Raw genomic sequence first — 24,710 nt, 5'->3', positions numbered from 1 at the left:
TCGAAAGAGGAACTGTTTGAAAGACAGGGGTCCCGTTACATCTGGCGTAAACCAAACAAGAACATAAGATCTACAGTCAAGCATGGTGGTGGTCGTGTGATGGTGTGGGGATGCTTTGCTGCTTCAGATCCTGGGTAACTTGCAACAATTGAGGGAAACATGAATTCTGGTCTCTACCAGAAAATCCTAAAGGAGAATGTGCGGTCTCCAGTCTGTAAATTGAACCTCAAGCGCAAATGGATTATGCAGCAAGACAATGCATAAGAGTAATTCCACCTCTGAATGGCTAAAAAAAAAAAAAAAAAAAAAAAAAAAAAAAAAAAAAAAAACTAAATTAAAGTTTTGGAGTTTCCTAGTCAAAGTTTCGACTTGAACCAACTGGCAGGACCTTAAACTGACAGTTCATGCTCAAAAACCCTCCAATGTGGCTGAACTAAAGCAGTTCTGCAAAGAAGAGTGGGCCAGAATTCCACCACAGCGCTGTGAAAGACTGATCTCCAGTTATCGGAAGCATTTGGTTGCAGTTATTGCTGCTAAAGGTGGTACAACCAGATTTTAAGTTTAAGGGGGCAATAAGTTTTTCACATGGGTGATAGATGTTGGGTCACTTTTTTTGCTTCAATAAAATAAATAAATAAATAAATAGAAACTGTATTGTGTGTTTACTCATGTTGCCTTTGTTTTGTGTTATATTTTTGTTTGAAGATCTAAAACTATTTAGTTGGAGATACACACAAAAACAGAAGAAATCAGGATGGGGCAAATACTTTTTTACAGCACTGTATGCTTAAAGAATTCCTTCCTTTAACTCAGAGGTGTTCCTATGGGAAATGGTAGCTCACTGCTTAAGGCATTGGACTTCTGATAGAAAAGTTGTGAATTTCAGCACTGCCAGACTGCCTTGAGCAAGACCTTTAACCCTCAACTGTTCGGTTGTATAAATGAGATAATTGTAAGTCTCCCTGGATAAATGTAGCTACAGGACAGACAAGGCAAGGGGCCCAAGCATGAAGGTTGATCACTTAAGTCCGTCTAAATATTAATTTAGCCACTTTATCCTCGTATACGTTTGTTATCCTCCAGTGCAACCAGCTGCTGGGTGTGAGCAAGGAATACACACTGGATGGGGCACTACTGTATCATACACACACACGCGCGCGCAACTAGGAGCAATTTAGAGTAGCCAATCCATCTACTGACACTGCAGCCCATCAGTGACATTTGTGGCAGGTGATTACACAGAGTGAAACACCCCCTATAGATTTAATCTCCTTTTGGTCTGATATTTTTCAACCCATGTCACTGACACATCCATAATATCATCAGCAGTGATTAAGGAGGAACAAGTAAAATACAGCTACGTGAACGAGGTGGATTATAAACTCTATTATCCCGTTCCCCCTTAAAAAACTAAAAGTAGTAAGCAAAGACTCATAAAAAAAATGAGGTATCTTCTTTGCCTCCCAAGAAAGCATAAATGCTATCTAATTTGGAAAAAAAAAAAAGGACGATAAAATAAGTTTAGTTAATTTGCTAATCTCAACTGGCTATGTATAGTTAACTTTTTTCCGTTTTCTTTGCTACTGCCAGGTGAGACTAACATTGCTTCCACGCAAGTCAAATTCTAGCTCAAGTTTAAATATTGGAAATTGACACGATATGTGACGTCTGTGTAATTCATTAGCAAACTAGCGATTGCATGATGATTTCCAGGCAAAATAAGTTTAAATAATTTTAAATTACTTATTTAAATAAATTTAAATATGTAATAAAAGTTTCTTTTTACATGATATCATAACAATACTTACCTCAGTTTTAACAGTTAAAATCATTTACAAGCAGCAGCCTTTTGCATTCACTTGTGTACATTTTTTGGCTGGATACTTCCACTTTGAATTCAATTTTTAAAAAAAAGTTCAGACACATTATCTATACTGGGGGGCACAATGGCTTAGTGGTTAGCACATTTGCCGCGCACCTTTGCGGTTGGGGGCTCAAATCCCACCTCTGCTCTGTGTGCATGGAGCCTGCATATTCTCCCCATGTCTCAGGGGCTTCCTCTGGGTACCCAGTCCAAAGATGTGTTTTTGTCCATTGTGTGTAAATGCGTGTACCATTGTGTCCTGTGATGGGTTCTCACCCCTTCCAGAGTGTCCACCACCCTGTGCCCGAGCTCCCTGGGATAGGCTCCAGGCTCACCGTGACCCTGTGTAGGATAAGCAGTATAGAAGATGGATGGATGGATGGACATTAACTATATACTTTCACGCCAGTATAATTTCTCAGTGGTACTTTTTCAACCCCTGAATATTTTGGCATTGATTACAGAATCTGAATATTTTACGAATATGATGATTTAAGCTGATTTCTCTGTTGAGTTCAGATTTTTAATAAGACTCCTAATAACACAACAATTATTAATGTTCGGGAAAACCAAAACGTGTACACGTGTACGATCCCGCTCCAGTCCAGGAGTGGGCAGCATAGCAGCACGCGGGAGGTTTTCTTTTTCTTCTAACGCCATTAAATCCGGAAGTTAAAAAAAATGAGCCCAATTATTTCCGGGCGGTAGCGTGCTGTAGACGTTAGCGTTTGTGCTTCTGCTCTACAGGGACGTGCGATATTTGGAATATATTTGTTTTTGCTTTTATTTTTGTTTTGTCGACATGGTGAAGTTGTCGGCAGAGTTGGTCGAGCAGGCTGCTCAGTACACGAATCCGGTCCGAGACAGAGAGCTGGACCTCCGAGGTGATGGTGCTAAAGCGTAGTTAGCAACAAAGTTAGCATAACCGCGGCTAAACTTCCGACTGCTTATAGTTCTTCATGAACTGCGTATAGAAGAATCGTTTTAATCTTAGTGGTGCGTGTTTGTAGAACACAATGACTTGTTTTAGGGTTCAGGGAATAACACTTGGATAAATGAATGAGTTTAGGAGAGTCTTTTGTATGAGCTGTACACAGTGAGGCTGTCCTGCTGGGGTCTTTTCCCTCCATGTAACGCCTCTCCTCCCTATTTTAAAAACCGTGTTCATGTTCCTGCAGGTTATAAAATCCCGGTTTTGGAGAACCTCGGCGCTACTCTGGATCAGTTTGATACCATCGACTTTTCCGATAATGAGATCAGAAAGCTGGACGGATTTCCTCTGCTCAGGAGACTCAAAACTGTGCTGATGAACAACAACCGCATCTGGTGAGTGAGAGAGTAAATAGAGGGGGAAAACAAAGGCACAATTTCCATCATCAGAGTAGAGAGGGAAGACGTGTACAACGTGTCTACACTTTACCATGTGTTTAACGTTTCCATGTGATATCTAATGTTCACAGATTTGGTTTTGCGTAGGCTGATATGCCACTCTTGTGCTAAAACTTTGTTTTTGTTTTACTCTGTTAAATCAAGAAAACTGACCCTATCTCACTGATCAGACCACACAGATACTAGTCCAGGCTCAGTCCAGTTATCACAAAACTGGACTACTGCAACTCGGTACTCTCGGGCCTCACAGCCAGTTCCGTCAAACCCCTTCAGTTAATTCAGATGCAGCAACATGTCTTGTTTTCACTCAGTCCAAAAGGACCCATCTTACACTCCTCTTAATCTCTTAATCCCCTCCACTGGCTTCCTGTAGCTGCCCTTATCAAATTCAAGGCCAAAAGGTAACACTTCAGATAACAAAAATAGAGACATCCAAAATGACTCAAAAAACACTTCAAATGACACGACAAAAATTTCAGTGATAGTTTGTATTTTGCCTGTACTGTAGAGGCCACTCTCATACTGTATAACGTCAGCAGACCCTTCTCAACCGCTTCTGCAACGGACACAACCGGGGGGAAAAACATCTGTGGATTTTTGCAGATAACCATTTCATTTAACCGTTTCAGAAATCGGTTATCGGTGACAATCAGCAAAACTGATCAATCGGTCCACCTGTAGTAATTTGTACTTTAACTGGACAGTGTGTGCTTAGTCTGTTTACTTTTAGTTTCTCCTCCAAATGCATTTTCGGGTAAAGTAATTTTTTTTTTTTCAAAGGGATGATTAAGTAATCTGCCTTGTTCACGTTCATTACACCTGCAACTATATTTGACATGCATCTTCTCAATCACCGCTGATTTCGGTTTATGGGTCTCTGTGAAGTGGGAAGAAAAATTTCAGCTGAAATCGAGATCAACTCTAGGGTTAGGAGGTGTTTCACTCTGTAATAATCACCTGATACAGTCTGGGCTAGGAAGAAATCACCTCCAGCCTCACCTCATCATTCTCACGTACAGTTCTTAGAGACATTGGTGTCACTGTTGTGCTTGGTTTGGAGATCCAAATCTACCGTCGGACATTTTGTTCACAGAAAATAATTCACTGTTTATGTCAAGAATGCAACCGTATATATTTTTATGTATTTTATCTTTGGAAGACAGGCACATGTCCCTGCTAGTGCATTTACACCAGCCATACCTGCGAACAAGCATTACACATTAATACTACTAATCCAAAATTGTGGAGATTTTTTTTTACAGCTGAGTAAGAAAAGCTGCTCAGAGGATTCGTAAAGATTAAAGCAACGAGTGGGCAGTTGTTGTAGAATATTGTTCACTTTTAAAAACTTTTCAACAGATCAAAGTGATCGTTTTTATTTTCCCACTATTCAGATAATAATCATATCTGATACTTTAACTACGCTCACAGTTGTATATGAATGTACATGAATTAGACCTGACGTTTTTGCTTTTGTTGCAGCCGGATCGGTGAAAATCTCGAGCACTCGTTGCCCAATCTTAAGGAGCTGATCCTTACAAGTAACAACATCCAAGAGCTGGTGAGTAGCGCTCCACTGAGATGCGTGTCACACTGTGATTCTGCTCATACGCTCTCACTCGGGTGTTTAGGAACCCCTGCGCTAGTGAACCGACAGGCCGAACTTCTTATTGTCTTATTTTAACACTTTGTCCTTGTCTTTGATTAACAGGGTGAGCTGGATCCTCTCGCTTCAGTAAAGACCTTGACTCTTCTCAGGTATTTTATCATGATCGCTCACACAGCTGGCCTTGGTGTTTTGGCTCGTTTTATCCAAATCATTTCTACGAGCTTAATTGTAGGCCAAATACTCTCCTGAAAGCAGAAAGAACGCATGTCCTTGTAGCAGAGTTTCTTCTCACGGTGGAGTTTTAACAGGGACTTTATTTCGTTGTGGTGCTCTAATTGGAAAAGTAATCTGGTTTAAAAAGTGTACGTGATGGCTATGCTTCTAATCCGTAGAATATCCACTGTTTTCTATTGGGTAGAAACTTGATTCAGGTTGATGTTCAGGTTACTCTGTTCTGATGTGGGTGTTTTTGTTTTATTATGGTTGAGCTGTAATTTACATAAGGACAAAAACAGTAAAGTGTAAACAAGACTCTAAGCGCTTGCATCAAAGACTCCTTCCATAAATGTTAAATAAACGTCTTCTAACGGAGAACTTGAACATCGATTATATGTGACTTTTTTTTTTTTTTTTTAAATAAACAAATGTTTATTATTAGTCCTGGGTTATTTGGAGCTGCAGCTGTGTAAGTCCCTATGTAAAAGCTGTTACTAGAGAGACACATTAGAACAAGCACATGCAGTTGAGCTCATCGTTCATGTTAGAGCTGGAACTTTTTTCCAAGCCGTGCCGTTCTATGAAAATAATACTGACCAGTTGGATTCAACCGTGTTGTTGTATAACGTAGGTTATTAGGATGAATGTAAATATAGCTATGGTTCATTTTGGATGTCTGTAGACGGTTCATTTTGGATGTCTGTAGACAGTTCATTTTTAACCACAATGCACATCCATGAAACCCCCTGTTCTTTGTGAAGGGTGAACATGTATGAAAGAATTCTTTTTTTTCTTTCCCTCCAGTCTCTTAAGGAACCCAGTAACCAACAAGAAGCATTACAGGCTGTATGTCATCAACAAACTTCCACAGATCCGCGTTCTGGATTTCCAGAAGGTGAAATTAAAGGTAAGGTACAATGCTGAATCTTTGATTTTAGGTCCTTCATGGAAGATGAAGCATCAGGCTCGATGTGGAGGACTAGACTTTAAAATGGAATCGTTGGAAATGGGGACTATGGCTAATTGAACTTGGAAAATCTGTAGAAATGTAAATTGCAAAACACAATATGAGGCCAGAATTACCCAGCCTTTCCTTAAACCAGGTTTCCTGTATAATAAGCATCTTTGGTAAGATTGGGCAAAGATGCTAGGTAAGTGTACCGAGTTTGACGTGGATCTGCAAGAGCACTTGGAAGATGCTTCTACCAAATCTGATAAATGCCCGGGCCACAAAAGATTTATACCGGGGTGTCCAATCTTGTGTGCAAGGGGCTGGTGAGGGTGCAGCTTCTCATTCTAACCAAGAAGAGGCCACACTTCAGTCTACTGAACAACGGCGATTTAATATTTTTTTTGTGTGATTGTTGTGGCTGCGACTTTTTTACAGAATTCGTGATGCAATTTGCAGCGTTTTTTTGTGGAGAATGATTTGAATACAGAATGTCATGATAAAGTGAGGCTGATTTATTTCTAGCCCAGACTTTAGATTCATGCAGCCTGTCTGTGACAGTCATGTCGGGTGATTACATAGAGTAAAACGTACCATGGATCTAGATTTGAGCTCTATCTGGGCAGATATATACAGCCATTGTTGCCACATCTGTAATGTCATGGGCAGTAATCAGTCCATAAAGGAATTGGTTGAGGTTTTTTGTGATTGTTAAAAAAAAAAATGTGTGATTCAATTTGCAGGTTTTTTTTTGTGGCCTTTTTTTTTTTTTTTTTTTTGCCGAAAACTACTTGAGTTTGGTGAACTTGTTCTGTGTGGTCTTTCACAGTGATGTTTGTTGGTAAATGAGACCTTTTAGCTGTATTGTTCGATCATGTGAATCGAAGAGGGCTTTGGCCAAATGCATGCCATGATGAGGTCACATGATGCATCTTGGCAATTTGAAATATTGCAGGCTCCATCGAATATTGCGGAGTTTCCTTGAATTCGCATTCATTTCTGTGATCGCAAAATCTTGGAGGGGCTGATTGAAAGCCATGCTCAAGTGATTAAACAGGTGGACTCAGGTGTGGCTTCTGCTTGTTTGGAATGAAAACCTGCACCCACACTGGCCCTCTTCAGATGAGATTAGTCACCCCTGTTTTATACAATCATAAACGCTGATGGACGTGTCCGAGAGTCATGTGTGTATAGTGAAGGATTTAACAAAAAAAATGTCCCTCTTCGGTCATAAAGTCCCACCACCATAAATATTGAAGGGTTAATATTTATGATTTTAAATTGAGAATGTTATGACTAGTCTGAGAGAAAATAGATATCCACCAAAGGATAATCTTCAACACATGTTTAAGACCAGCCTGATTTAGAAACATCTTTTGCGATAGTTCCACCTTAACAAATAAGCTCTAAAATATCCTCTGATGTGGCTCAGTCATTATGCACGAATCAAAATATGACCGAATCATGGAGCCGAAGGTTAAGGACAGTGTTCTCTGGCAGCTCAGAGCCTTGATCACCAGCACAGAATCATTCATTGTTCATCTGCCACTGCAGACTAAACTTTATTCCTCAACACCTTCCTTTTTCAAATACATGATTTTACTCTTGGTTCTTAACTGTTCCTCATTTCGAATGGAGTAAAATCCTACTCGATGTCTTGGTGCTTTTTCCCTTAACTCTGTGATGTATCGTCATAGGAACGTCAAGAGGCTGAGAAAATGTTCAAAGGAAAACGGGGCGCTCAGCTTGCAAAGGATATTGCCAAGCGCACAAAAACGTAAGACGAAAGCCCTTGATCAAGCACAGCTCTTCTGAATCACTGGACTTTAGTGTTATTAGGTCTTCAGAACAGTGACCTGATCTGGATTTTACCCTGAACTGTTCATTTGGCTCTTACTAAAACCTTAAAGAACCTTAAAAAAAACCATCTGCCGTGTATTCCAGGAGAGCTGGCTCAAGGCATTTCTCTCTTTGTATCAGCTTATTAAAACAAATGATAAGATACACAAGATACTACACTCTGATTGGAAGAACGGTGGTTAAAAGGCTGAAGGAGCAGGTCTGCATCAACAAGCATGTAAGAACCCTTGTGTGCTTGACTGTGTTTTAGGTTCACGCCAGGAGCCGGACTGCAGGCTGAGAAAGTGAAATCGGGGCCTTCTGCGGCAGACGTGGAAGCCATTAAGGTAATTGATTTGTTCGTGTTCATATAAGGAAATGTGGATGGGATTTTTTTCCGGTTGATTAAATGGTTAAAAGTGTGTCTCACCTATAGGCTGCCATTGCAAATGCCACATCGCTGGCTGAGGTGGAGAGGTTGAGGGGAATGTTGCAGTCTGGTCAGATCCCCGGGAGGGAAAGCAGACAAGGTAATGCACAGGGATCACTGCTGCTCGTTTTTATACATTTATTAGTTAAAAATGCAGTTTCCCCTAAGGGTCACCTGGGCACAAAGAGGCTAAGTGAACAGGAAAGAAGTCACCTCAGTTAGATTGGTTGGAGTAAAGAGTAAGTAAATAAATGTCTAAATCTGATTGGTACTTGGGAGGATCTGCCATCCCCTCTAATGAATATAGTTTATCACCCAACTCAAACTGTAAATTTACAGCTTTTACTCTGAATGTTACAAAGCACTGACACTGGAGACTCCTTACATTAATGTGAAATAAGTGTCTCTGTACAGAAAACTTCACTGTCTCAATGACTTTACCTTGTTGACTGACAGGATCTTTTTTTTTTTTAGCCGTTTGTGTTAGGTGGAACGTCAACCTCATAATGAGGCAGTTACTATACAAACAACATTGTACTTGAACAAGTGCATTAATATAAACCTGTTATTTGCCTTGCTGCTGGTTCTACTTTCAGACTAGTGCCATAATAGAAAATTCAACACCTGTACAAGATTCGAGGATTAAATGGCGCTGTGGCATAAACTGATGCCCCTGACATGCAACAAAAATATTTTCCATGTGAATGTTTGCTTTGAGACTTTCACACTGACTTTTATGTGTGTAATATTCCAGGTGCACAGAGCATGGTTGAGGAAGAAGAGGAAGATGAGCCTGAAATGGGGATGCAGGAGTCTGTGCCGATGTACAATGCCACTGGGGATGCGATGGAAGATGATGGAATGGAAAACGGAGAGGAAGACATGCACGTTAATGGATCGTAGTTCGTTTCATGTTGTTTGGATGATGGTTCAGTGGTGCATCTCTTGAGTTTGTGTATAAATGTTAGACTTTGTATGCTCCTTTTTTTTTCTTTTTTTTTTTTTTTTAACACATTCAACCATGTTTTTATATGATTTAAAATAAAGTTGTAATTGCTTCTTGTTTCATACTATGTTGAATCCTTGTGTAAATATTTACAGTTGAAGTTCATTTAAAAAAAATCCATTTGAAGTTTAACTGAGTAACAGATAAGCTACAGTCAGTAAATCTATACCTACAAAGTGCACCAGTGTGTGAGGTTTATCTGATAACATGGCCGGTATATAATCCACCTGATACACTTACAAATATGTGTATGATGCAAGTTTAGTAAATTAACAAAAGTGCACAACTCTGAAAAAATAAAAAATTGAGCTTCAAAAGCAATCGGAGCGCACCACTAAAGGAATTTTTATTTTAAAGTGTAGTCTAATGATCTTGTTCGTTCTCAATGATGCCAATCAACAATCAGTCTTCATAGGAAGGAATATGCAGTTCTGCTCTGTAACTAGGCATACTAGCTATACAAGTGCTGGTTAAAAAGTTTACATGTTTTTTTTTTTGTTTGTTTTTTCTGATTGGTGTCCCAATTAGTAATACAGTAATATGCTAATTTGATGGCCACGGAAATAACATTCAACTACAATCAGTTATTATTTAGTACTATTATATAGTTGTTAAATATTATTTAGTTAATATAGATATAAATCTAATTAGGTGAATGAGTTTCAAATTTTACCCATAGAGACAAGTATAAATCTCTTCAGGTTGAATATACAGTAAATGCATAAAAAAAGAGAGAGACTAGCATAAGTGCTGTAAGTATACAAAGCATGATGAGTCTGTCTCTCTCTCTCTCTCTCTCTCTCTCTCTCTCTCTATATATATATATATATATATATATATATATATATATATATATATATATATATATATATATATATATATATATATATATATATAAAGCATGCAGGGAAGTTTTGGTCAGAGCGCCATGATACACCGCCCCTGGAACAGAAAAGGTTAAAGGGCTTGAACCCTCGACCTTCCGATCAGTAACCCAGAGACTTAACCGCAAAGCCACCATTGCCCCAGTACTGATTTGAGTTTAATGTGTGGAAATTTTAAGCGGAAAAGCTCTGATGTCTGCAATGATAACATTCCGGATAATATCAGTAAACGCCAATAAGTAAATATAAATATGGTGAAAATGGTAAAGAAATGCTTTTAGACACGCCCCGTTTAATGACGCTATCTAGAAGCCCCGCCCCTATCCAACAACCACGTCATCCTCCAGTTTACGGAAATCCGGTTTGGCTTAGCTAGATAACCGGGTTCAGGCTACTTTGGCTCATAGATACGTTACAAAATGGGTAAAAAATAACGTAATATAGTTGTCTAAAATAATTAGTAATACAATTGTATTTCCTTTCTGTAACACCCGTTAAACATGGAGGCAAACGATGGTGCTGCCAGAATAAAACCCGGAGCAGGCGATGAGAATCTGCAGAACCAGGATCTGACTTTTCTTCAGGCAACTGGTAAATAAACACTGTCATTTAACTTTCAATAAACTTCGGCTTTAGCAACAAAAAAAAAACGAAGAAAAAGACGCTTTAAGTATAAAAATGATATTCGACCTGCTTATATTCTGAATTAGTTGCCGGCTGACGTTAGCTTTAACGAAATATAATTACATGAAAACAACAGTTGAAGACGACTGTAGAAATTTATCAAACTTTTAAACAGGTTAAAAAAGTACTGGCTAACAAATCTGGCATAGAATCGTCAAAACAACAAAAAGCAGCGTCATCGGCTACTTCAGCTAGCTTCAATATTTGTAATATTTTCCCCACCTGTATTTAGACTGGTCTCGTTTGTTTTCTACGATGTGATTGGCTATTACAGCGGTATTTACATGTATTTAGCTAATCAAGGCCGGCGGGGATACTACTAGCCCCAGCAGGGGGCGGGGTTTGTCAGAGAACCGGTAGGGAAAGAAGAAAATTGGTTGAAATAACTTGAATGCAATGTAGCAAAGGTACCAGCGTTTCCGAAATGCTAACGTGCTAACGAGTTGCTTCATTTATTAATAAACAGCTAGCTGGAATAAGGGAGAGCTACTTGCTAGCGTGTTTTTTTGTTATATTATTATTATTATTATTATTATTATTATTATTATTATTATTATATAAAACATTTTAGATATATTTTTACAAGTTTTTTTTTTTATGGAAGTCAAATTTGGTGTTTCTGAGCTTTTTTGTACATGACCATTAGCTCCTTAGTTAGTTTTAGTTTTTTTGTCTTTCAGTTTTATCTGAATTTTTGGATGACTCAGCCTGTACTAGTCTTGTGTTTGTCCAATGAAACTCTCTCTGGAACATATATGTCCCGCCCCCAGGGGCTGTCCTGAGCTGCTTTCACACCATGTTATAATTACCGTAATTATGAGATTCCGACTTGTAAAAAGAGTTCAAGTCCTCTAAGAACTAATTGTAAACTAGGAACAACTTGTAAACTAGGAATTTTTCGAGCGCTCCGACTCGTACCACCTGACTGCTTCAACTCATGAGGAAACGCTCAAATTGGCAGCAGCTTTAAAATGTAGTGAAGTAGACATATTGCATAGTATTTGAGTGTAATAATTTGTATTATTAATGTCTTAATAATGCAAGATTAATGTGAAAACAAACGAAAGACATGCAATACCGTTTACTGTCATTTTACAGTTGTCAACAATGACATCATCTCATGTGGATTCGTTTAAGTGCGAGGGCGTGAACAGCTCCGAGTAGAATGTCCGGGTTGTCGTCTAGTAATTACAGTAATTCCGACACGCAGCCCTGCTCTACAGTCGCAGCTTGTAGCTTGTTCCTGCACACTCTTTCCTTTTTCGTCCATCCCTTGCTTGAGACAAAATGTTTGCAGCTTAATCATTTCGAAGAGGAAGGAATTTGTGAAAGTTCATGGTCATGTTATAGGCAGAATTCAAAGGTGTCCTTTGACAATTTGGGCCTGTTCAGTGCAGGAATGTTGCTACCCCAGACTGATCCAGAATGTGATTCTATCTTTATACACCCCTCTGGCGTTCTCCAACTGTGAGTGTGTAATATCATTTATCAACCGCTCGGATGCCTGCCGGTTATGACTCTGAGGCTCGGCGTCGACGGTTTGCACCACTGATGATCCACTTCAGCTCAAACGTGTATAGCATAACTCCAAGAATGCTGCATCATATATTGTGAATAAGGCCAGCAGTGAGAAATCATCCAAAGTTGAAAAAAGACTCTCAAGGCTTAACTTTTCCCTCTTCTCCATATTTAGAGTTTAGAGTGTGGTTTAAAGTCAAACACTTTAACATGCTCTCACTCTGACTTCTTGTTTCAAAAGGATGCGCTTAAACATGTGGAATAAAGTCATGTAATGGTGCTTCACTGAAATGAGTTAAAATGTCATAATTTTTTATTTTATATTTTTGATAAAAATATGCAGCAAAATCATCCATTGAAGTAAATCCCAGTTCCACTTAAACTCAGTTCCGATGTCCGACATCTTGTCTCAGAACCTGCTTTTGACATGTCATATTTGTTTTGCCTACAGTTGCCACTTTCATTTCTCAGTATGGTTGGTACCTGTTGATCCTGTGTGTGGGAGTTTACTTCCTCATCCAGCATCTCAGTAAGAAGAGACCCAGCCTGAATCAGAGCTCAGCTTCAGCAGTCAGTCAGGGTAAGTGCCGAGAATAAAAACCAACTTTCTGAGTTATGTGGCGAATGTGAAAATGCCTAGTGTTAAGCGGACTAGTTTTGTTTTGCTTTTGTTTTGTTTCTAGACCCATCGTCCGTGGTAAGACGTCAAGAGGCTCTGGAGGCGTCGCGCCAAAAAATGCAAGCAGAGCTCGACGCCAAAGCTGCAGAGTTTAAAGAGAAACAGCAGAGAGTGAGCATTTGAAGAGATTTTCCAGCATTCTTCAACCTAGTGTCTATAGCAGTGTAGTGTAGTGTAAATAGTGCAGAAGAATTTCAACACAGTTTTCCTTTACTGAGAAAAGAACAGAAAAACCGTGGTTAAAACTCACTACAGTGGATGTTAAATGGCAGTTGTAAGAGCAGCTATCAAACATATTTGCCCTTTAGAAGTGTCCGGAATGTTGGAAATGTCCTCTGTCTTAAAGCACACCTATTATGGTTTTGAAACGTGCCTAATTTTGTTTTAAAGGTCTCATACAATATATTTACATGCTTCCAAGGTCAAAAAATACTTTATTGTGCTCATAATTTAAAGTGCAACATTAGCTTTTTTCCCCCCAGTGTCTAAAAATAATAGGTGCACATTAAGGACATTCCCAATGTGGAAAAATTCCTTTTAAATTTGCATTCTCAAAGCACTGACACTGGAGACTCCTTCCATAAACGATAAACTAACAAAGCCATATCAATGATATGATGTATGTTTTTCTTTGTTAAATAGCATTATTTTTAAACGATTTTATGTTTGGTGTTGGATTATGTAGATTGACCGCTGTCCATGTTATTGTGAATGAGTTGTTAGTGTAGAGACTATAATGTGGTTTGACTTGTAGCTGGCTGCACTGTCAGAGATCCTGTTAGAAAATGAACTACCACCTTCCGACTAATCAGATTCGAGATTTCAACAGCGCTACCTGAAATTCTAACGTTACCTGAGAATAGTTTTGACATCCCGAATAAATGTACTGTTACAGTTGCAGCATCCGCCCTTAGACTTCCATCATAAGTGTATCGGGAGTAAATGGGTTTTCTGTTATTTTCTCAGTACAGTGCAAAACGCGTACTTGTACGCCTCTTTCAGTTGCTGAGTAATTTAATATTTCTATCTCATCCACTTCTAGCTGGAGGAGGAGAAAAGACGACAGAAAATTGAGATGTGGGAGAGCATGAAAGAAGGGAAGAGTTATAAAGGAAACAACCGACTTCCTCAAGTGAGTTATCATTAACTTTGCTTTGTGAATTTCTATCGTTAAAGCATGTGATGCATCGGATTTCTAACTGACTCGTGTTGTCTTTCTGGGTCTTCGAACAAAGAACAATGACGAGGCGTCCACTTCCACCACAACGCTGAAGCCAAAGACGGACAAAAAGCCTCTTCGGAGCACTGGTAAGTAAAGTCATAGCTGTTTGTTATCCATTATACAGCCCCCACTGAATGTAATGGAACGGCAAGGCCGATTCTTTCTCAGTTGTTTTGCTATACACTGAAGACGTTTGGGATTGAGATCAAAATGTGAATGAGACGATAGATCAGAATGTCAGCTTTCATTTCCTGATATTTACATCTAGATGTGTTAAACAGCTTCGAACATGGCACCTTTTGTTTGAGCCCACCCATTTTTTTTTTTCTTTTCTTCGAGTTATCAAAAATATTGGAACATGTGACTGACAGGTGTTTCTTGGGTGATGTTGGGACAGATTCTCTCAGTTGCAAGAGCATGTGGAGGAAGTCTAGCGCCATAATGAAATATTTTCTTCTTGCATATTCCACTAGAAATTGGATGTAAACTACAATAATAATGTAAAGGTGTTTTTTTTTTTAAAGGTGTGCTTTACTTTCAGTACTTATGTTCATGTTCCGTGAGATGATTTTATTTATTTATTTATTTTATAAATATAGTTCTTTATAACACTGTGTACTGTAATATAACGGTATGGTGATGTGTATATTCTTGGCCATACACTCCACTAATACTATAAGCAGAGCTCTTTTGGTCTGTATGGCTCACTTGCTCTTTCGGTCCGTCATCCCGTATCACGTATCATCATGTATTCGGTCCCTCCAGGATCGCAGAAATGAACACAATATCAAGCAAACTCTGTAATATTCGGAGGAGCTCGCAATCTTTCAGAATTACCGCAGACTTTCTACAGATTTTGGACAAGACGTGTCATGTGACATCGTCACAACGCGCACTCAGTCAAAGCCCTCTTCGATTCACGCGCGTTGAACACGAGTACAGCTAAAAGGTCTCATTTACCGACAAACATCACTGCGAAAGATTTCGTGGAATTGCAGCTTCGCCGATTCAAGTTGCATTACAAATTTAGAGAAAAAAAAACTGCAGCAACAGCAGGCATTTATTGCGTTGTGCATCGTGTGTTGTGCAGCGTCTCTGGAGTCGGTACGAACACACTTTAATTGCACTTTTCACAGGTTGATGATTTTTTTTTTTCTACATGTTCAAGGAAGATAACTATGGAATTTTTTGGTGTGTGTTAGGTTATAATCCATTGGCCGGTGATGGAGGAGGGACTTGCTCATGGAGACCAAGCAGAAGAGGGCCTTCAGCTGGAGGGTGAGGTTAAAGGAGGTCAGAGGGATGTGACCCTGCTCACCTCTGACCCTTCAGGCATAAAAGCGCAAAAAGCAACTGGATGAAACTGTCTGCACTCATCATGGTTCAGTAGCAGTGATTTAATATGAACCTTTTGCTTTTACATTAAGTACGATTATGTTCATCTAAATCTTCAGATATGTTTGAACCAACCTATAGCTTACTTTTCTCTCAGACTTTCTAAATGTTACATCAAAGAGGATTTCATAATGATGGATAAAGTTTTTATATGCATTCTCTTTAATGTGATTGTGCAAGCTGGAAAGATTACTCTTTATTCTTATTTGCACTTTTGCTACTTTTTTTTTGCCACATACCCGTAACTACAGGTATGCAGTTATCATACTTTTTGAATTCATATATAGTGGCACATTGTAGTATCTGAACTATCCATGTGAGATTGACAGTTTCTAATGACGCCTCCTCATCAAAGGTCCGTAGTCCAGTGGGGTTGGCTGATGATTTTCAGTTGTGAGTGTGTGATCCCAATACATCAAAACATTAAAATGCTGTTCTGCATATCAAACATTTGGACACACTAGATTGAACATGTATTTTTCTTGGCTTTCTTTGATCACAGCATGATCCCTTAGGTCATATTTCATAGTAATAATGCCTTCATTATTATTCTAATTTAGGCGTGACTCATAGAAATTGTAGAAAACCCTTCCATTAGCTCGTGTGTCCAAATTTTTGACTGGTACTATATTTCCAGTGGCTAAAACGTTTTTTCTTTGAACCTGCAAACAGTTCTTTGTGAGGACACATGGCCTCATGGAAGGAATAAATCTTGTAATTGTGAATACAACATTCTCCGACTACTATGTAATATATTTGATGTACTTGTAAACTTTTCATGATTAAAAAGGCTTTACTTCTCATATACTGTTCAACAAGAAAATATGGTCTCTGACTGAATTTGAGCAATGTAAATACATAATTGATTTTTTTAACCTTATCAGTGGTTTCCAGAGAATTTAAGTTGTCTGGTAACGCGTTTTAGGGTTTACTCAATGCCGATAATGGACTCTAGCATTGTCACCACTAGATGGAGGTAACAGATAGCGCATTAAAATATGATTAGCAATCCTTGGAAAGGTAAACTGGTGTGCCAGTGTACGTGATCTGATTTCTGAGTAGTTGCAGCAATGCGGTGACATTTTTAGTCAAAGTTAAGTGCACTTCACTTTTAAGTAATTTACACATTTAATGTAATATTAGTAATGTAACAAGACTTCCAACGTGTTAGAATATTTCCATTATATTGAAAATATTCATGAGCTGTAACAAAATGAAATCAAATTTAAATTACAAATTTTCCTCGATCGCTGCGTCAGGCTTCTTTGGTTTGTTTATTACCAGGAGAAGATTGCTGAAGATTGGTGTGCAAATAAAATAAATAGTGTAGGTAATAATTTGGGTGGTGTTTATGGTATATTTGATGAATTGTCAAGTAGCAGAGTCCTTACAAACCGCAATAATAATGATTATAATAGTAATTAATTCATTTTCCTTCCGCTTTTTCTGGCGGTGCCATGAGGCTGAGAAGGTCAGATTCATGTCCAGACAAAGATTCTCTTCTTGGGGTATCCCCAAAGCCAACTGTGAGATATAATCTCTTCAGCTGAGTCCAGAGTCTCTGTCCTATGGGACCTGTCTGATACTTGCTGTACTTAAACTCACAGGAAGGGAACATCTCCCTCCTTTCCATGAGAGAATCATGGCCTTGGACCTGTTTCACATTCCTCAGTGAAATGTTCAGGGGCATGTTGGAGGGCCACTTGAAATGTTGCTAAGAGAACATCATCATCTGCAAATAACAAAGATGTAGACTGGAGTGGCATACTTCCGTGACCCCCTAACAAAACTGCAAGAGTAAAGAGCTGGTTCACTGTTCCATTACTCCTGAATCTTAGGTTCTCCAGAACTTGAGCATAGATTTTGCTTGGGAGGCTTAGGAGTAAATTCCCTATGACTGGAACACTCCCTCTGGTAACATTTTTTTTAGCTACCATCATTCCAGTTTGCCAGTCCAAAGGTACTGCCCCAGATCTCCATGCAACATTGATGAGGCATGCTACACAATCCCAGCCTTGTCCAGTGCCTTCTACATTTCCGGCTGAAGCTCATCTACTACTGCCGCTTTGTTGCTATAAAGTTTTCTAACCACAATTGTGACCTCAGCTACAGAGAACAGAGTCCGTGTCCACTCAGTTAAGAAAATTACTCAAAGTGTTTCTTCCATTGCTCAACAATTTCTCCAGTAGAGGTCAACACTCCCCCACACTTGCTCAGCAGAGCTTGATCGTGGTCGTGTCTCACCCTGCCAAGGCGATAAAGGTTTGGCCAGAACATTCTCTCCAAAGTCCTTCCACTCCCCAGCTTTTGCTTCTGCAACTGCTTTTGCTGCAGCCTTTTTGGCTTTTCTATGACCCCCAGTTGAATCTGGAAAGCCCTCCATGAGCATTACTCAGAAGGCTTTGTTCTTCAATTAGGCAGCTTTCCTCACCACTGGTGTCCATCAGTGTGTCCTAGGGTTACTGTCATGGCAGGTTCTGACAATCTTCCAGCAACAGCTTCTTGCAGCTGCCTCCATGATTGAGGAATCGAACATCAGACTCGATGTCCCTGACCTCGCCCTGGTACACAGGAGGTGTCATTTAGGAGGTGGGAGTTAAATTCCTATCTTGCTGAAATATCTGCCAGATGCTCCAAAGTTATCCCTGAAGGCGCTCTTGGGTTTACCAAGTAAATCTGGCTAGCGCCTTGTATGATGACTCCAACTCAACTGATCAGTTGACAGTTCTGCCCCTTTCTTTACCCAAGTGTCCAATACACATGTCTTAAATCCTAATCCTACAAACCCAAAATTGATTATTGAACTTTGGCCCAAGAAACTCTGATACCAAGTGCACTTATGAGCAAACTTGCAACAGAGTATTGGCAATCTGTGGCTCGCACGTCAGTCTAATAGCATTTCACCACACAGATTCAAATTCAGGCCTGGCTCCTGGGATATTCCAGTAATGGGGTGGACCAACTCTGTGTTAATTTCCATGGTTTTAGAATGGGCACATATATATGTGTGATGGTCAGGTCTCCACATTCTTTTGGCTGTATAGTATAATTATTACTCAACATCGAACAGCTTTAAAGTGCAATAGCCAAAAAAATGGAACTTTTGCTTGTTTCGGATGTCCCTGATATTTGGACTGAATTTATTTATAGCATCACATGACGGGTTAATGATGAATAGCTCGTATGAAAGCAGACACCTGGGATTTTAATAATAAGAGAGTTGACCATATACCTAACCTACTCAGGGCAATATATTTAGAGAAACGTGCAAAAATAATTAGTGCAAATGTTGGTACCAGTTCAATTGTGTTCACACAGATGCAGCAATAAATCTGATGTAGTTCACTCTAACTACTCAAATTCTGCGTGAAATTACAGTACAAAGTCGTAGTATTCAGTAGCGCTTGCTCGCTGTCCTGTAGGCGGCGCCGTGCCCGTTTATGCGCCTGACCCTTCTCCAAACCCCACACCGCAGAAGAAGAGGTAAAAGAAGGCGCAGAAGAAGAAGAAGCAGCCGCGTCGCTGCGAAGCACTCGGCACTCCACTCGCTCTCACAATGGCGAGCTAGTCAGGGAGAATGGGGACGCTGCTCGCCGCCGTAAATCTTTTGCCCAAGGGCTGTAGTTTGTTTAGTTCGACCGAGGAATGCTTGAAGGTTGGATGGGTAAGCGGAGGAGGACGTAGTTAGACGGGTATGTGGCGAAAGCCGCGGGTTTAGTGGCAGTAGACTAGACGCTTTGCTACCATGAGAGAGTGCGAGCCGGGTTTTCAGCGGGGGGCTTCACTTTAAACCGGCCTACGCTTTCTCAAAGAGACACGTTTACTCACAGCTGTATACACACTGACACAAGGAGAAGCGGGGAGAGTGTTTGTTTGTTTGTCTTTTTGGTGTAATGGCAGCCAGAAGCCGAAGAGCATGGTTCAGTGTGCTTTTGGGATTGGTGGTGGGCTTCACGTTGGCTTCCAGGCTGATCTTACCCCGCGCCACGGAGCTGAAGAAAGCCGGGCAGAGGCGCAGTGCGAGCGGCGGGGGAGGCTGCGGTATCAGCGGCACGCTGAGGAGAGAGCACGCCGGGGGGATGAGGTGGCCGGCGCAGGGGAGCGGCATGCTGCCAACGGAGAAAGCCGTCCAGAGTAGCCATAATTTCCTCTTCGTGGGCGTCATGACCGCGCAGAAATACCTGAACAACCGCGCAGTGGCGGCTTATAGGTGAGTGAGACAGAGAAAGACATCAAGCTGAGGGGGGGAAATCTTGAAAAGAATACCACACACACACACACAGAGGGGTGGGGATGTAAAATGCATGCTGCTTTCTTATTTTCCACACAAAACAATAGAATCACGCACAAAGATAGAGCTGAGCTCACAAGCTCCATCAGGTCTTGTCATATTCAGCATGTGCTGATGACATGTCTTCAGGAGCTTGTGCTTTGTGTACCTAGTAGAGAAATGGATCAGAAGTGTGCGGTGTATAGATCAAGTTTCAATGTCTTGCTGTGTCTAGCTCATTCTAGCTATTTATTTCTTCATCCCTTGATCTTCAATAAACCTGGTCCCGGTGGATCCGGAGCTTTCCCCAGGAACGCTGGGTGTGAGATGGGAATACACAATGGATGGGGAAACCATTCCCTTGCAGGGCACTATGCCCCCACACACACACACACCTACCTATGAGCAATTTAGAGTTGCCATTCTACCTTCTGGGAGGTGGGAGGAAACCAGAGGACCTGGAGATTCACAGAAACTCCACACATACCATGTGTAACCTTAGCTCAGGATCTGTGAGGCAGCAACACTACACATTGTGTCATTGGCTGTGATTTATTGATCGCTTAAACAGTGATTCAATTAATAACAACTGTAGATGTGCAGGATCACAGATGAACACACCTGGCATAGGCTCCCAGGTAGACTTAAAAAAAAAAAAAGTATTATTATATCCGGAAGGTTGTCTATAGTAGCTCAAGTTTCATATGTACGGTAATTTAGCTGGTCTGGTCAGGTGTGGACTGGAAATGACAACGAACCAGGAATTTGCTTTAAAGTGGGCCGTGCTATATTTCTCCACAATTACACATGAAAGTGCATCAAGTAGTATTGTGACAAAGGGCTCCATTAGGTCTTCTCTCACTCTCTTTCTCTCTCTCTCTCTCTCTCTCTCTCTCTCATTCATATATATATATATATATATATAGATATATAGATATATAGATATATAGATATATATATATATATAGATATATAGATATATAGTGTTGCATAAGTTTTGTGAAAATGTAAACCATTTATTTTGTATGGTTGTAAGACTGCACACACATCTATTTTATTCAAGTAAATTTGGTCACTTTCATCCACATATATACTGAGAGATGTACGCCGATCTTTTTTTTTTTTTTTCTTTTCTTCCCCCTCCCCTTAGACAGTTAGGCTATGCCACCATGTACCTGCTTTTTCAGTGCTGATCTCAACAGCGTCCCAATCACCGACAGCCTGTTTGGAATTAAAAGTTCACTTATTCTTGAAAACGCTGCAACTGCCAGCAAAGCATTTCTTTTCTTCATCCTGCATTCTCTGCACCACCTTTCCACTTTCTCTGCACCACTGTGTAGTCTACATGCATCCACAAACACAGGAATTTAGCAGACTGACCAGATCACAAGTAATACTGAATAGTAACGTCATGGAGAGGCCCATCAGGAAAATTCCACAACTTCATCAGGGTTAAAAAGGGAAGGGGAAAAAAAAACTCCTACAGCTGTGCAGGTTTCACATATAACCATTTAATGTGATTTTAGTACCTGAATTTGCATAAAATAGTCCCCAGCAGAGACTATTACTTCCCATCAGATCACTGACTTGAACAGGTCAGACAAAAGCCAGTGATATATTCAATAGAAGTTTTATCTTTAAAACGTTTTCATCTGTAATGCATTCTCAAGTGCTTCTTAAAAAATGAAACATTGCTTGAAGAGAATATTTTCTTTTGAAGCAGTCATTTTTCACATGCGGTCATGGGGAATGCTTTAAGCTTGTATTCAGATGCAAAATTAGAGTCTTGGGTTCATTGGCCTAATTTTCTGAAATGGATCCCAAGTTAGATTGGATGGTTTTCTTTCTCTTTTTTAAAATTATTTTTAACCTTTTGCAACAAGATTAACCTGAGAGAGCCTTGAAATTCTATTCCTCCATTCTATAGTACCGTGTCCCAGTATTGGTTTCGAGTTCCCACTCTTAAGGTGGAAAAGCTTCACCTACGTAACAAGGTCTTCACGTGCATTAAATGGTTGTGTTGTGAGCGGAGAAAATGCGCAGAGAAACACTGTTCTGGAGGATGAATAGGACAGTGGTATATCAATGGTTAAGATGGTTTGGAGGGTTGTGAGTTCAAGTCCCAGTACTGCCATCCTGCCACTGCTAGACCCTTGAGCAAGGCCCTAACCCTCAACTGCTCAGTTTTATAAAAATCAAAGTTTCTCTGGATGAAGGAGTCTACCAAATGCCATCAATGTAAATGCATACAGTATCTATTCACATCTATTTTTCATTTCTATTGAGAAAAGTGGGTTTCACGGTGAACATAATCCACATTGATTGCTATTTTTGTCATCTCTATTTGAGACACGCCCGGGGATTCACATGGGAAAAATTAACACAGCAGAACAATCTCTGTTCCTCATGGGAAAGTTTACCACAGCAGAGGAAAAAAAATTGTATGTGCCAACGTAACCAAATCGGGTCATGTATGACCAGAAGAAAGCTGGTTGTTAATCCCCCCCCCCCCCCCCCCCCGTATTTATTTCTTGTATAATTTTGTATTTCAGTTGCACTGTGACATTAGGGAATAGCAGGTCAGGTTTCTGCTCTAGTGACCAGAAATTTAAGAGTTCACATCCTGAGATTGCCAGAGACCCAGAGCAAGACTCTTGTCCCTCCACTGCTCAGTTATATGCCTGATACATGATCTGATTCTGTGACTCTCTTGTTTTTGATTATAGCATGCATTTTATTAAGAGTGAAATTCCTGCATACAGTCTGTAACGATTGACTTGGTAAACAATGTGCTATTTAGGCATCTTTTGGTTATTCTCGAGATCAGTCTAATCTACAGTTAGTGTGATAAGATGGTTACCTTATTGTTGACTATTTCATTGTAGACTTTTTGTTTATTTCCTTCTGATGGTCCTTTTTTTTTTTTTTTGTCTATACTCCAGTGGTTCATATTTCTTTTGTGTCCAGCTGTAACTTCCTAGTAATTTTGGTTGGATTTCGCAACCCTCTCCATCTGGACTCCTCACTGAATTGCACTGAAACACCACTTCTGTGTACATCACTGATGTTGTAAACTACAGTTATTTTTGCTGCCACTCGTAGCTTGTATGTAAGTGTACCATACTTGACAGCAATCAACAGATCAGAAGAACATGGCAATGCTGACCAGAACTAAACAAAACTATCTATTTTTGTCTGTAGTTAGATTTTTAGTTTAGTATATATTCACAAGGATGTGCCAAAAAGATTTCATAATAAATCTTTCCTTTTAATTTTCACCCCCAGCTTGTGTGTGTTTTGGCAAAAAAAAATTAACCTCTCAAACTGTAATTCTCCGAATCTCATCACGTCTCTGTCTTGTGCAGGACCTGGGCTCAGACCATTCCAGGCAAAGTGGAGTTCTTCTCTAGCGAGGGTTCAGACACGTCCATCCCCATCCCCATCGTGGCCCTGAAAAACGTGGACGACTCTTACCCCCCGCAGAAGAAATCCTTCATGATGCTCAAGTACATGCACGACCACTATTTGGACCGGTTCGAGTGGTTCATGCGTGCCGACGATGACGTCTACATCAAGAGCGAGCGCCTGGAAAGCTTCCTGAGAAGCCTGAACAGCAGCGAGGCCATTTTCCTGGGCCAGACAGGGATGGGCGCTCGTGACGAACTGGGCAAGCTGGCACTGGAGCCCGGCGAGAACTTCTGCATGGGAGGCCCGGGCGTGATCATGAGCCGTGAGGTGCTGCGCCGGGTGGTGCCTCACATCCGCCAGTGCCTGCAGGAGATGTACACCACACATGAAGATGTGGAGGTGGGACGCTGTGTGCGCCGATTTGCCGGGGTGCAGTGTGTCTGGTCTTATGAGGTGAGTGAAATGGGGATTGGGGGGTGTGATTATTACTAGGGATGTAACTGAATACGAATGCTATTCAGAATAATAATGTTTTCTAAACATTATACAAATACATAATTTAAATTAAATTTATTTATTTATTTTAAGATCGCTTACCACCCGCAGACAGTGCTGGCATTTCTACCTGTTTTTTTCCCCCAAACTTCCTTAAAAGAAAAACCTCTAACTCAGTTTAGGCTATGCCCATTCTGGTTTAGATTCAGATCCAGATCCAGATGTAGATAAGAATATTTGGAGCACTAAACAGATATAGATACAGATAGTGGCATTGAGTTATATCCCTAACATGTGCCATCAACAGTTGAGTTTTGAAGTAAGCAGAACGAGTGAACTAAGATGGCTTTTCAGTCATCCGGGTGGTTTCCATTCCTCCCATCAAGACAAAGTTGACTTGCTACTACTAAGATGGCACAAAGAAAGCCCTGCTCAATGCAAAAGATCCTAAATGACCAAGTCACATGTCAATCTCGGTCTATTCAACTGGTCGCAATTTTTCCTTTCTTGCCTGCCAGGTTCAAGAATCAGCCCTCTGTGTAATGTGCAGAGAAATTCAGGAAACAGAAGGTCAAAGTGCAGTGATCAAATGGGGAAAGTATTGCTGCCATCTGAAATCCTACTGTAGTACACATTGTTCTAAAATCAGCTCTTTTTTTTTTTTTCTTTTTTTTTTCTTTTTTTTTTTTTAACAACCTCTCAGAACGGCAATTTGGGCAATTGAAAATTATAGGGTGCAGCTTGGCAAAAAGACTCTCCCCCCCCCGCCCCCGTTACCATCCAAGCTCCCTGGAAGCCATTAAGCAGCACAGCTCCTTTATAAGCCACTGTTTTATGTCTTTATGTTTGGGTT

At 40.2% G+C, this 24,710-nt stretch overlaps 3 protein-coding genes across 3 annotated transcripts in view; all 3 read left to right on the top strand.

Moving 5' to 3' along the window:
- The first annotated feature begins 2,544 nt into the window (after window positions 1-2,544).
- On the top strand, window positions 2,545-9,369 carry snrpa1 (small nuclear ribonucleoprotein polypeptide A'). Its single transcript, XM_017478756.3, has 9 exons — window positions 2,545-2,748; window positions 3,043-3,190; window positions 4,736-4,814; window positions 4,965-5,011; window positions 5,883-5,985; window positions 7,725-7,804; window positions 8,138-8,213; window positions 8,303-8,396; window positions 9,051-9,369. Exons 1-9 carry the CDS (start codon window positions 2,667-2,669, stop codon window positions 9,197-9,199), a joined length of 858 nt encoding a protein of 285 aa, XP_017334245.1. The 5' UTR covers window positions 2,545-2,666; the 3' UTR covers window positions 9,200-9,369.
- Window positions 9,370-10,522: 1,153 nt separating this feature from the next.
- selenos (selenoprotein S) lies at window positions 10,523-16,487 on the top strand. Its single transcript, XM_017478242.2, has 6 exons — window positions 10,523-10,777; window positions 12,840-12,968; window positions 13,072-13,178; window positions 14,110-14,199; window positions 14,303-14,375; window positions 15,492-16,487. The coding sequence occupies exons 1-6, from the start codon at window positions 10,687-10,689 to the stop codon at window positions 15,569-15,571; spliced, it is 570 nt and encodes a 189-aa protein (XP_017333731.1). The 5' UTR covers window positions 10,523-10,686; the 3' UTR covers window positions 15,572-16,487.
- Window positions 16,488-18,259: 1,772 nt separating this feature from the next.
- chsy1 (chondroitin sulfate synthase 1) overlaps window positions 18,260-24,710 on the top strand; it is a 61,542-nt gene continuing 55,091 nt past the window's right edge. Inside the window, exons 1-2 of the mRNA XM_017478241.3 lie at window positions 18,260-19,894; window positions 23,320-23,815. Coding sequence (XP_017333730.1) covers window positions 19,578-19,894; window positions 23,320-23,815 — 813 coding nt within the window. The 5' untranslated portion in view covers window positions 18,260-19,577. The remainder of the gene's footprint in view (window positions 19,895-23,319; window positions 23,816-24,710) is intronic.

The sequence above is a fragment of the Ictalurus punctatus genome, chromosome 10, assembly GCF_001660625.3.
Source record: "Ictalurus punctatus breed USDA103 chromosome 10, Coco_2.0, whole genome shotgun sequence".
NCBI lineage: Eukaryota > Metazoa > Chordata > Actinopteri > Siluriformes > Ictaluridae > Ictalurus > Ictalurus punctatus.
Note: the sequence above shows the minus strand (reverse complement) of the source record. Positions and strands in the feature narration are given on the sequence as shown.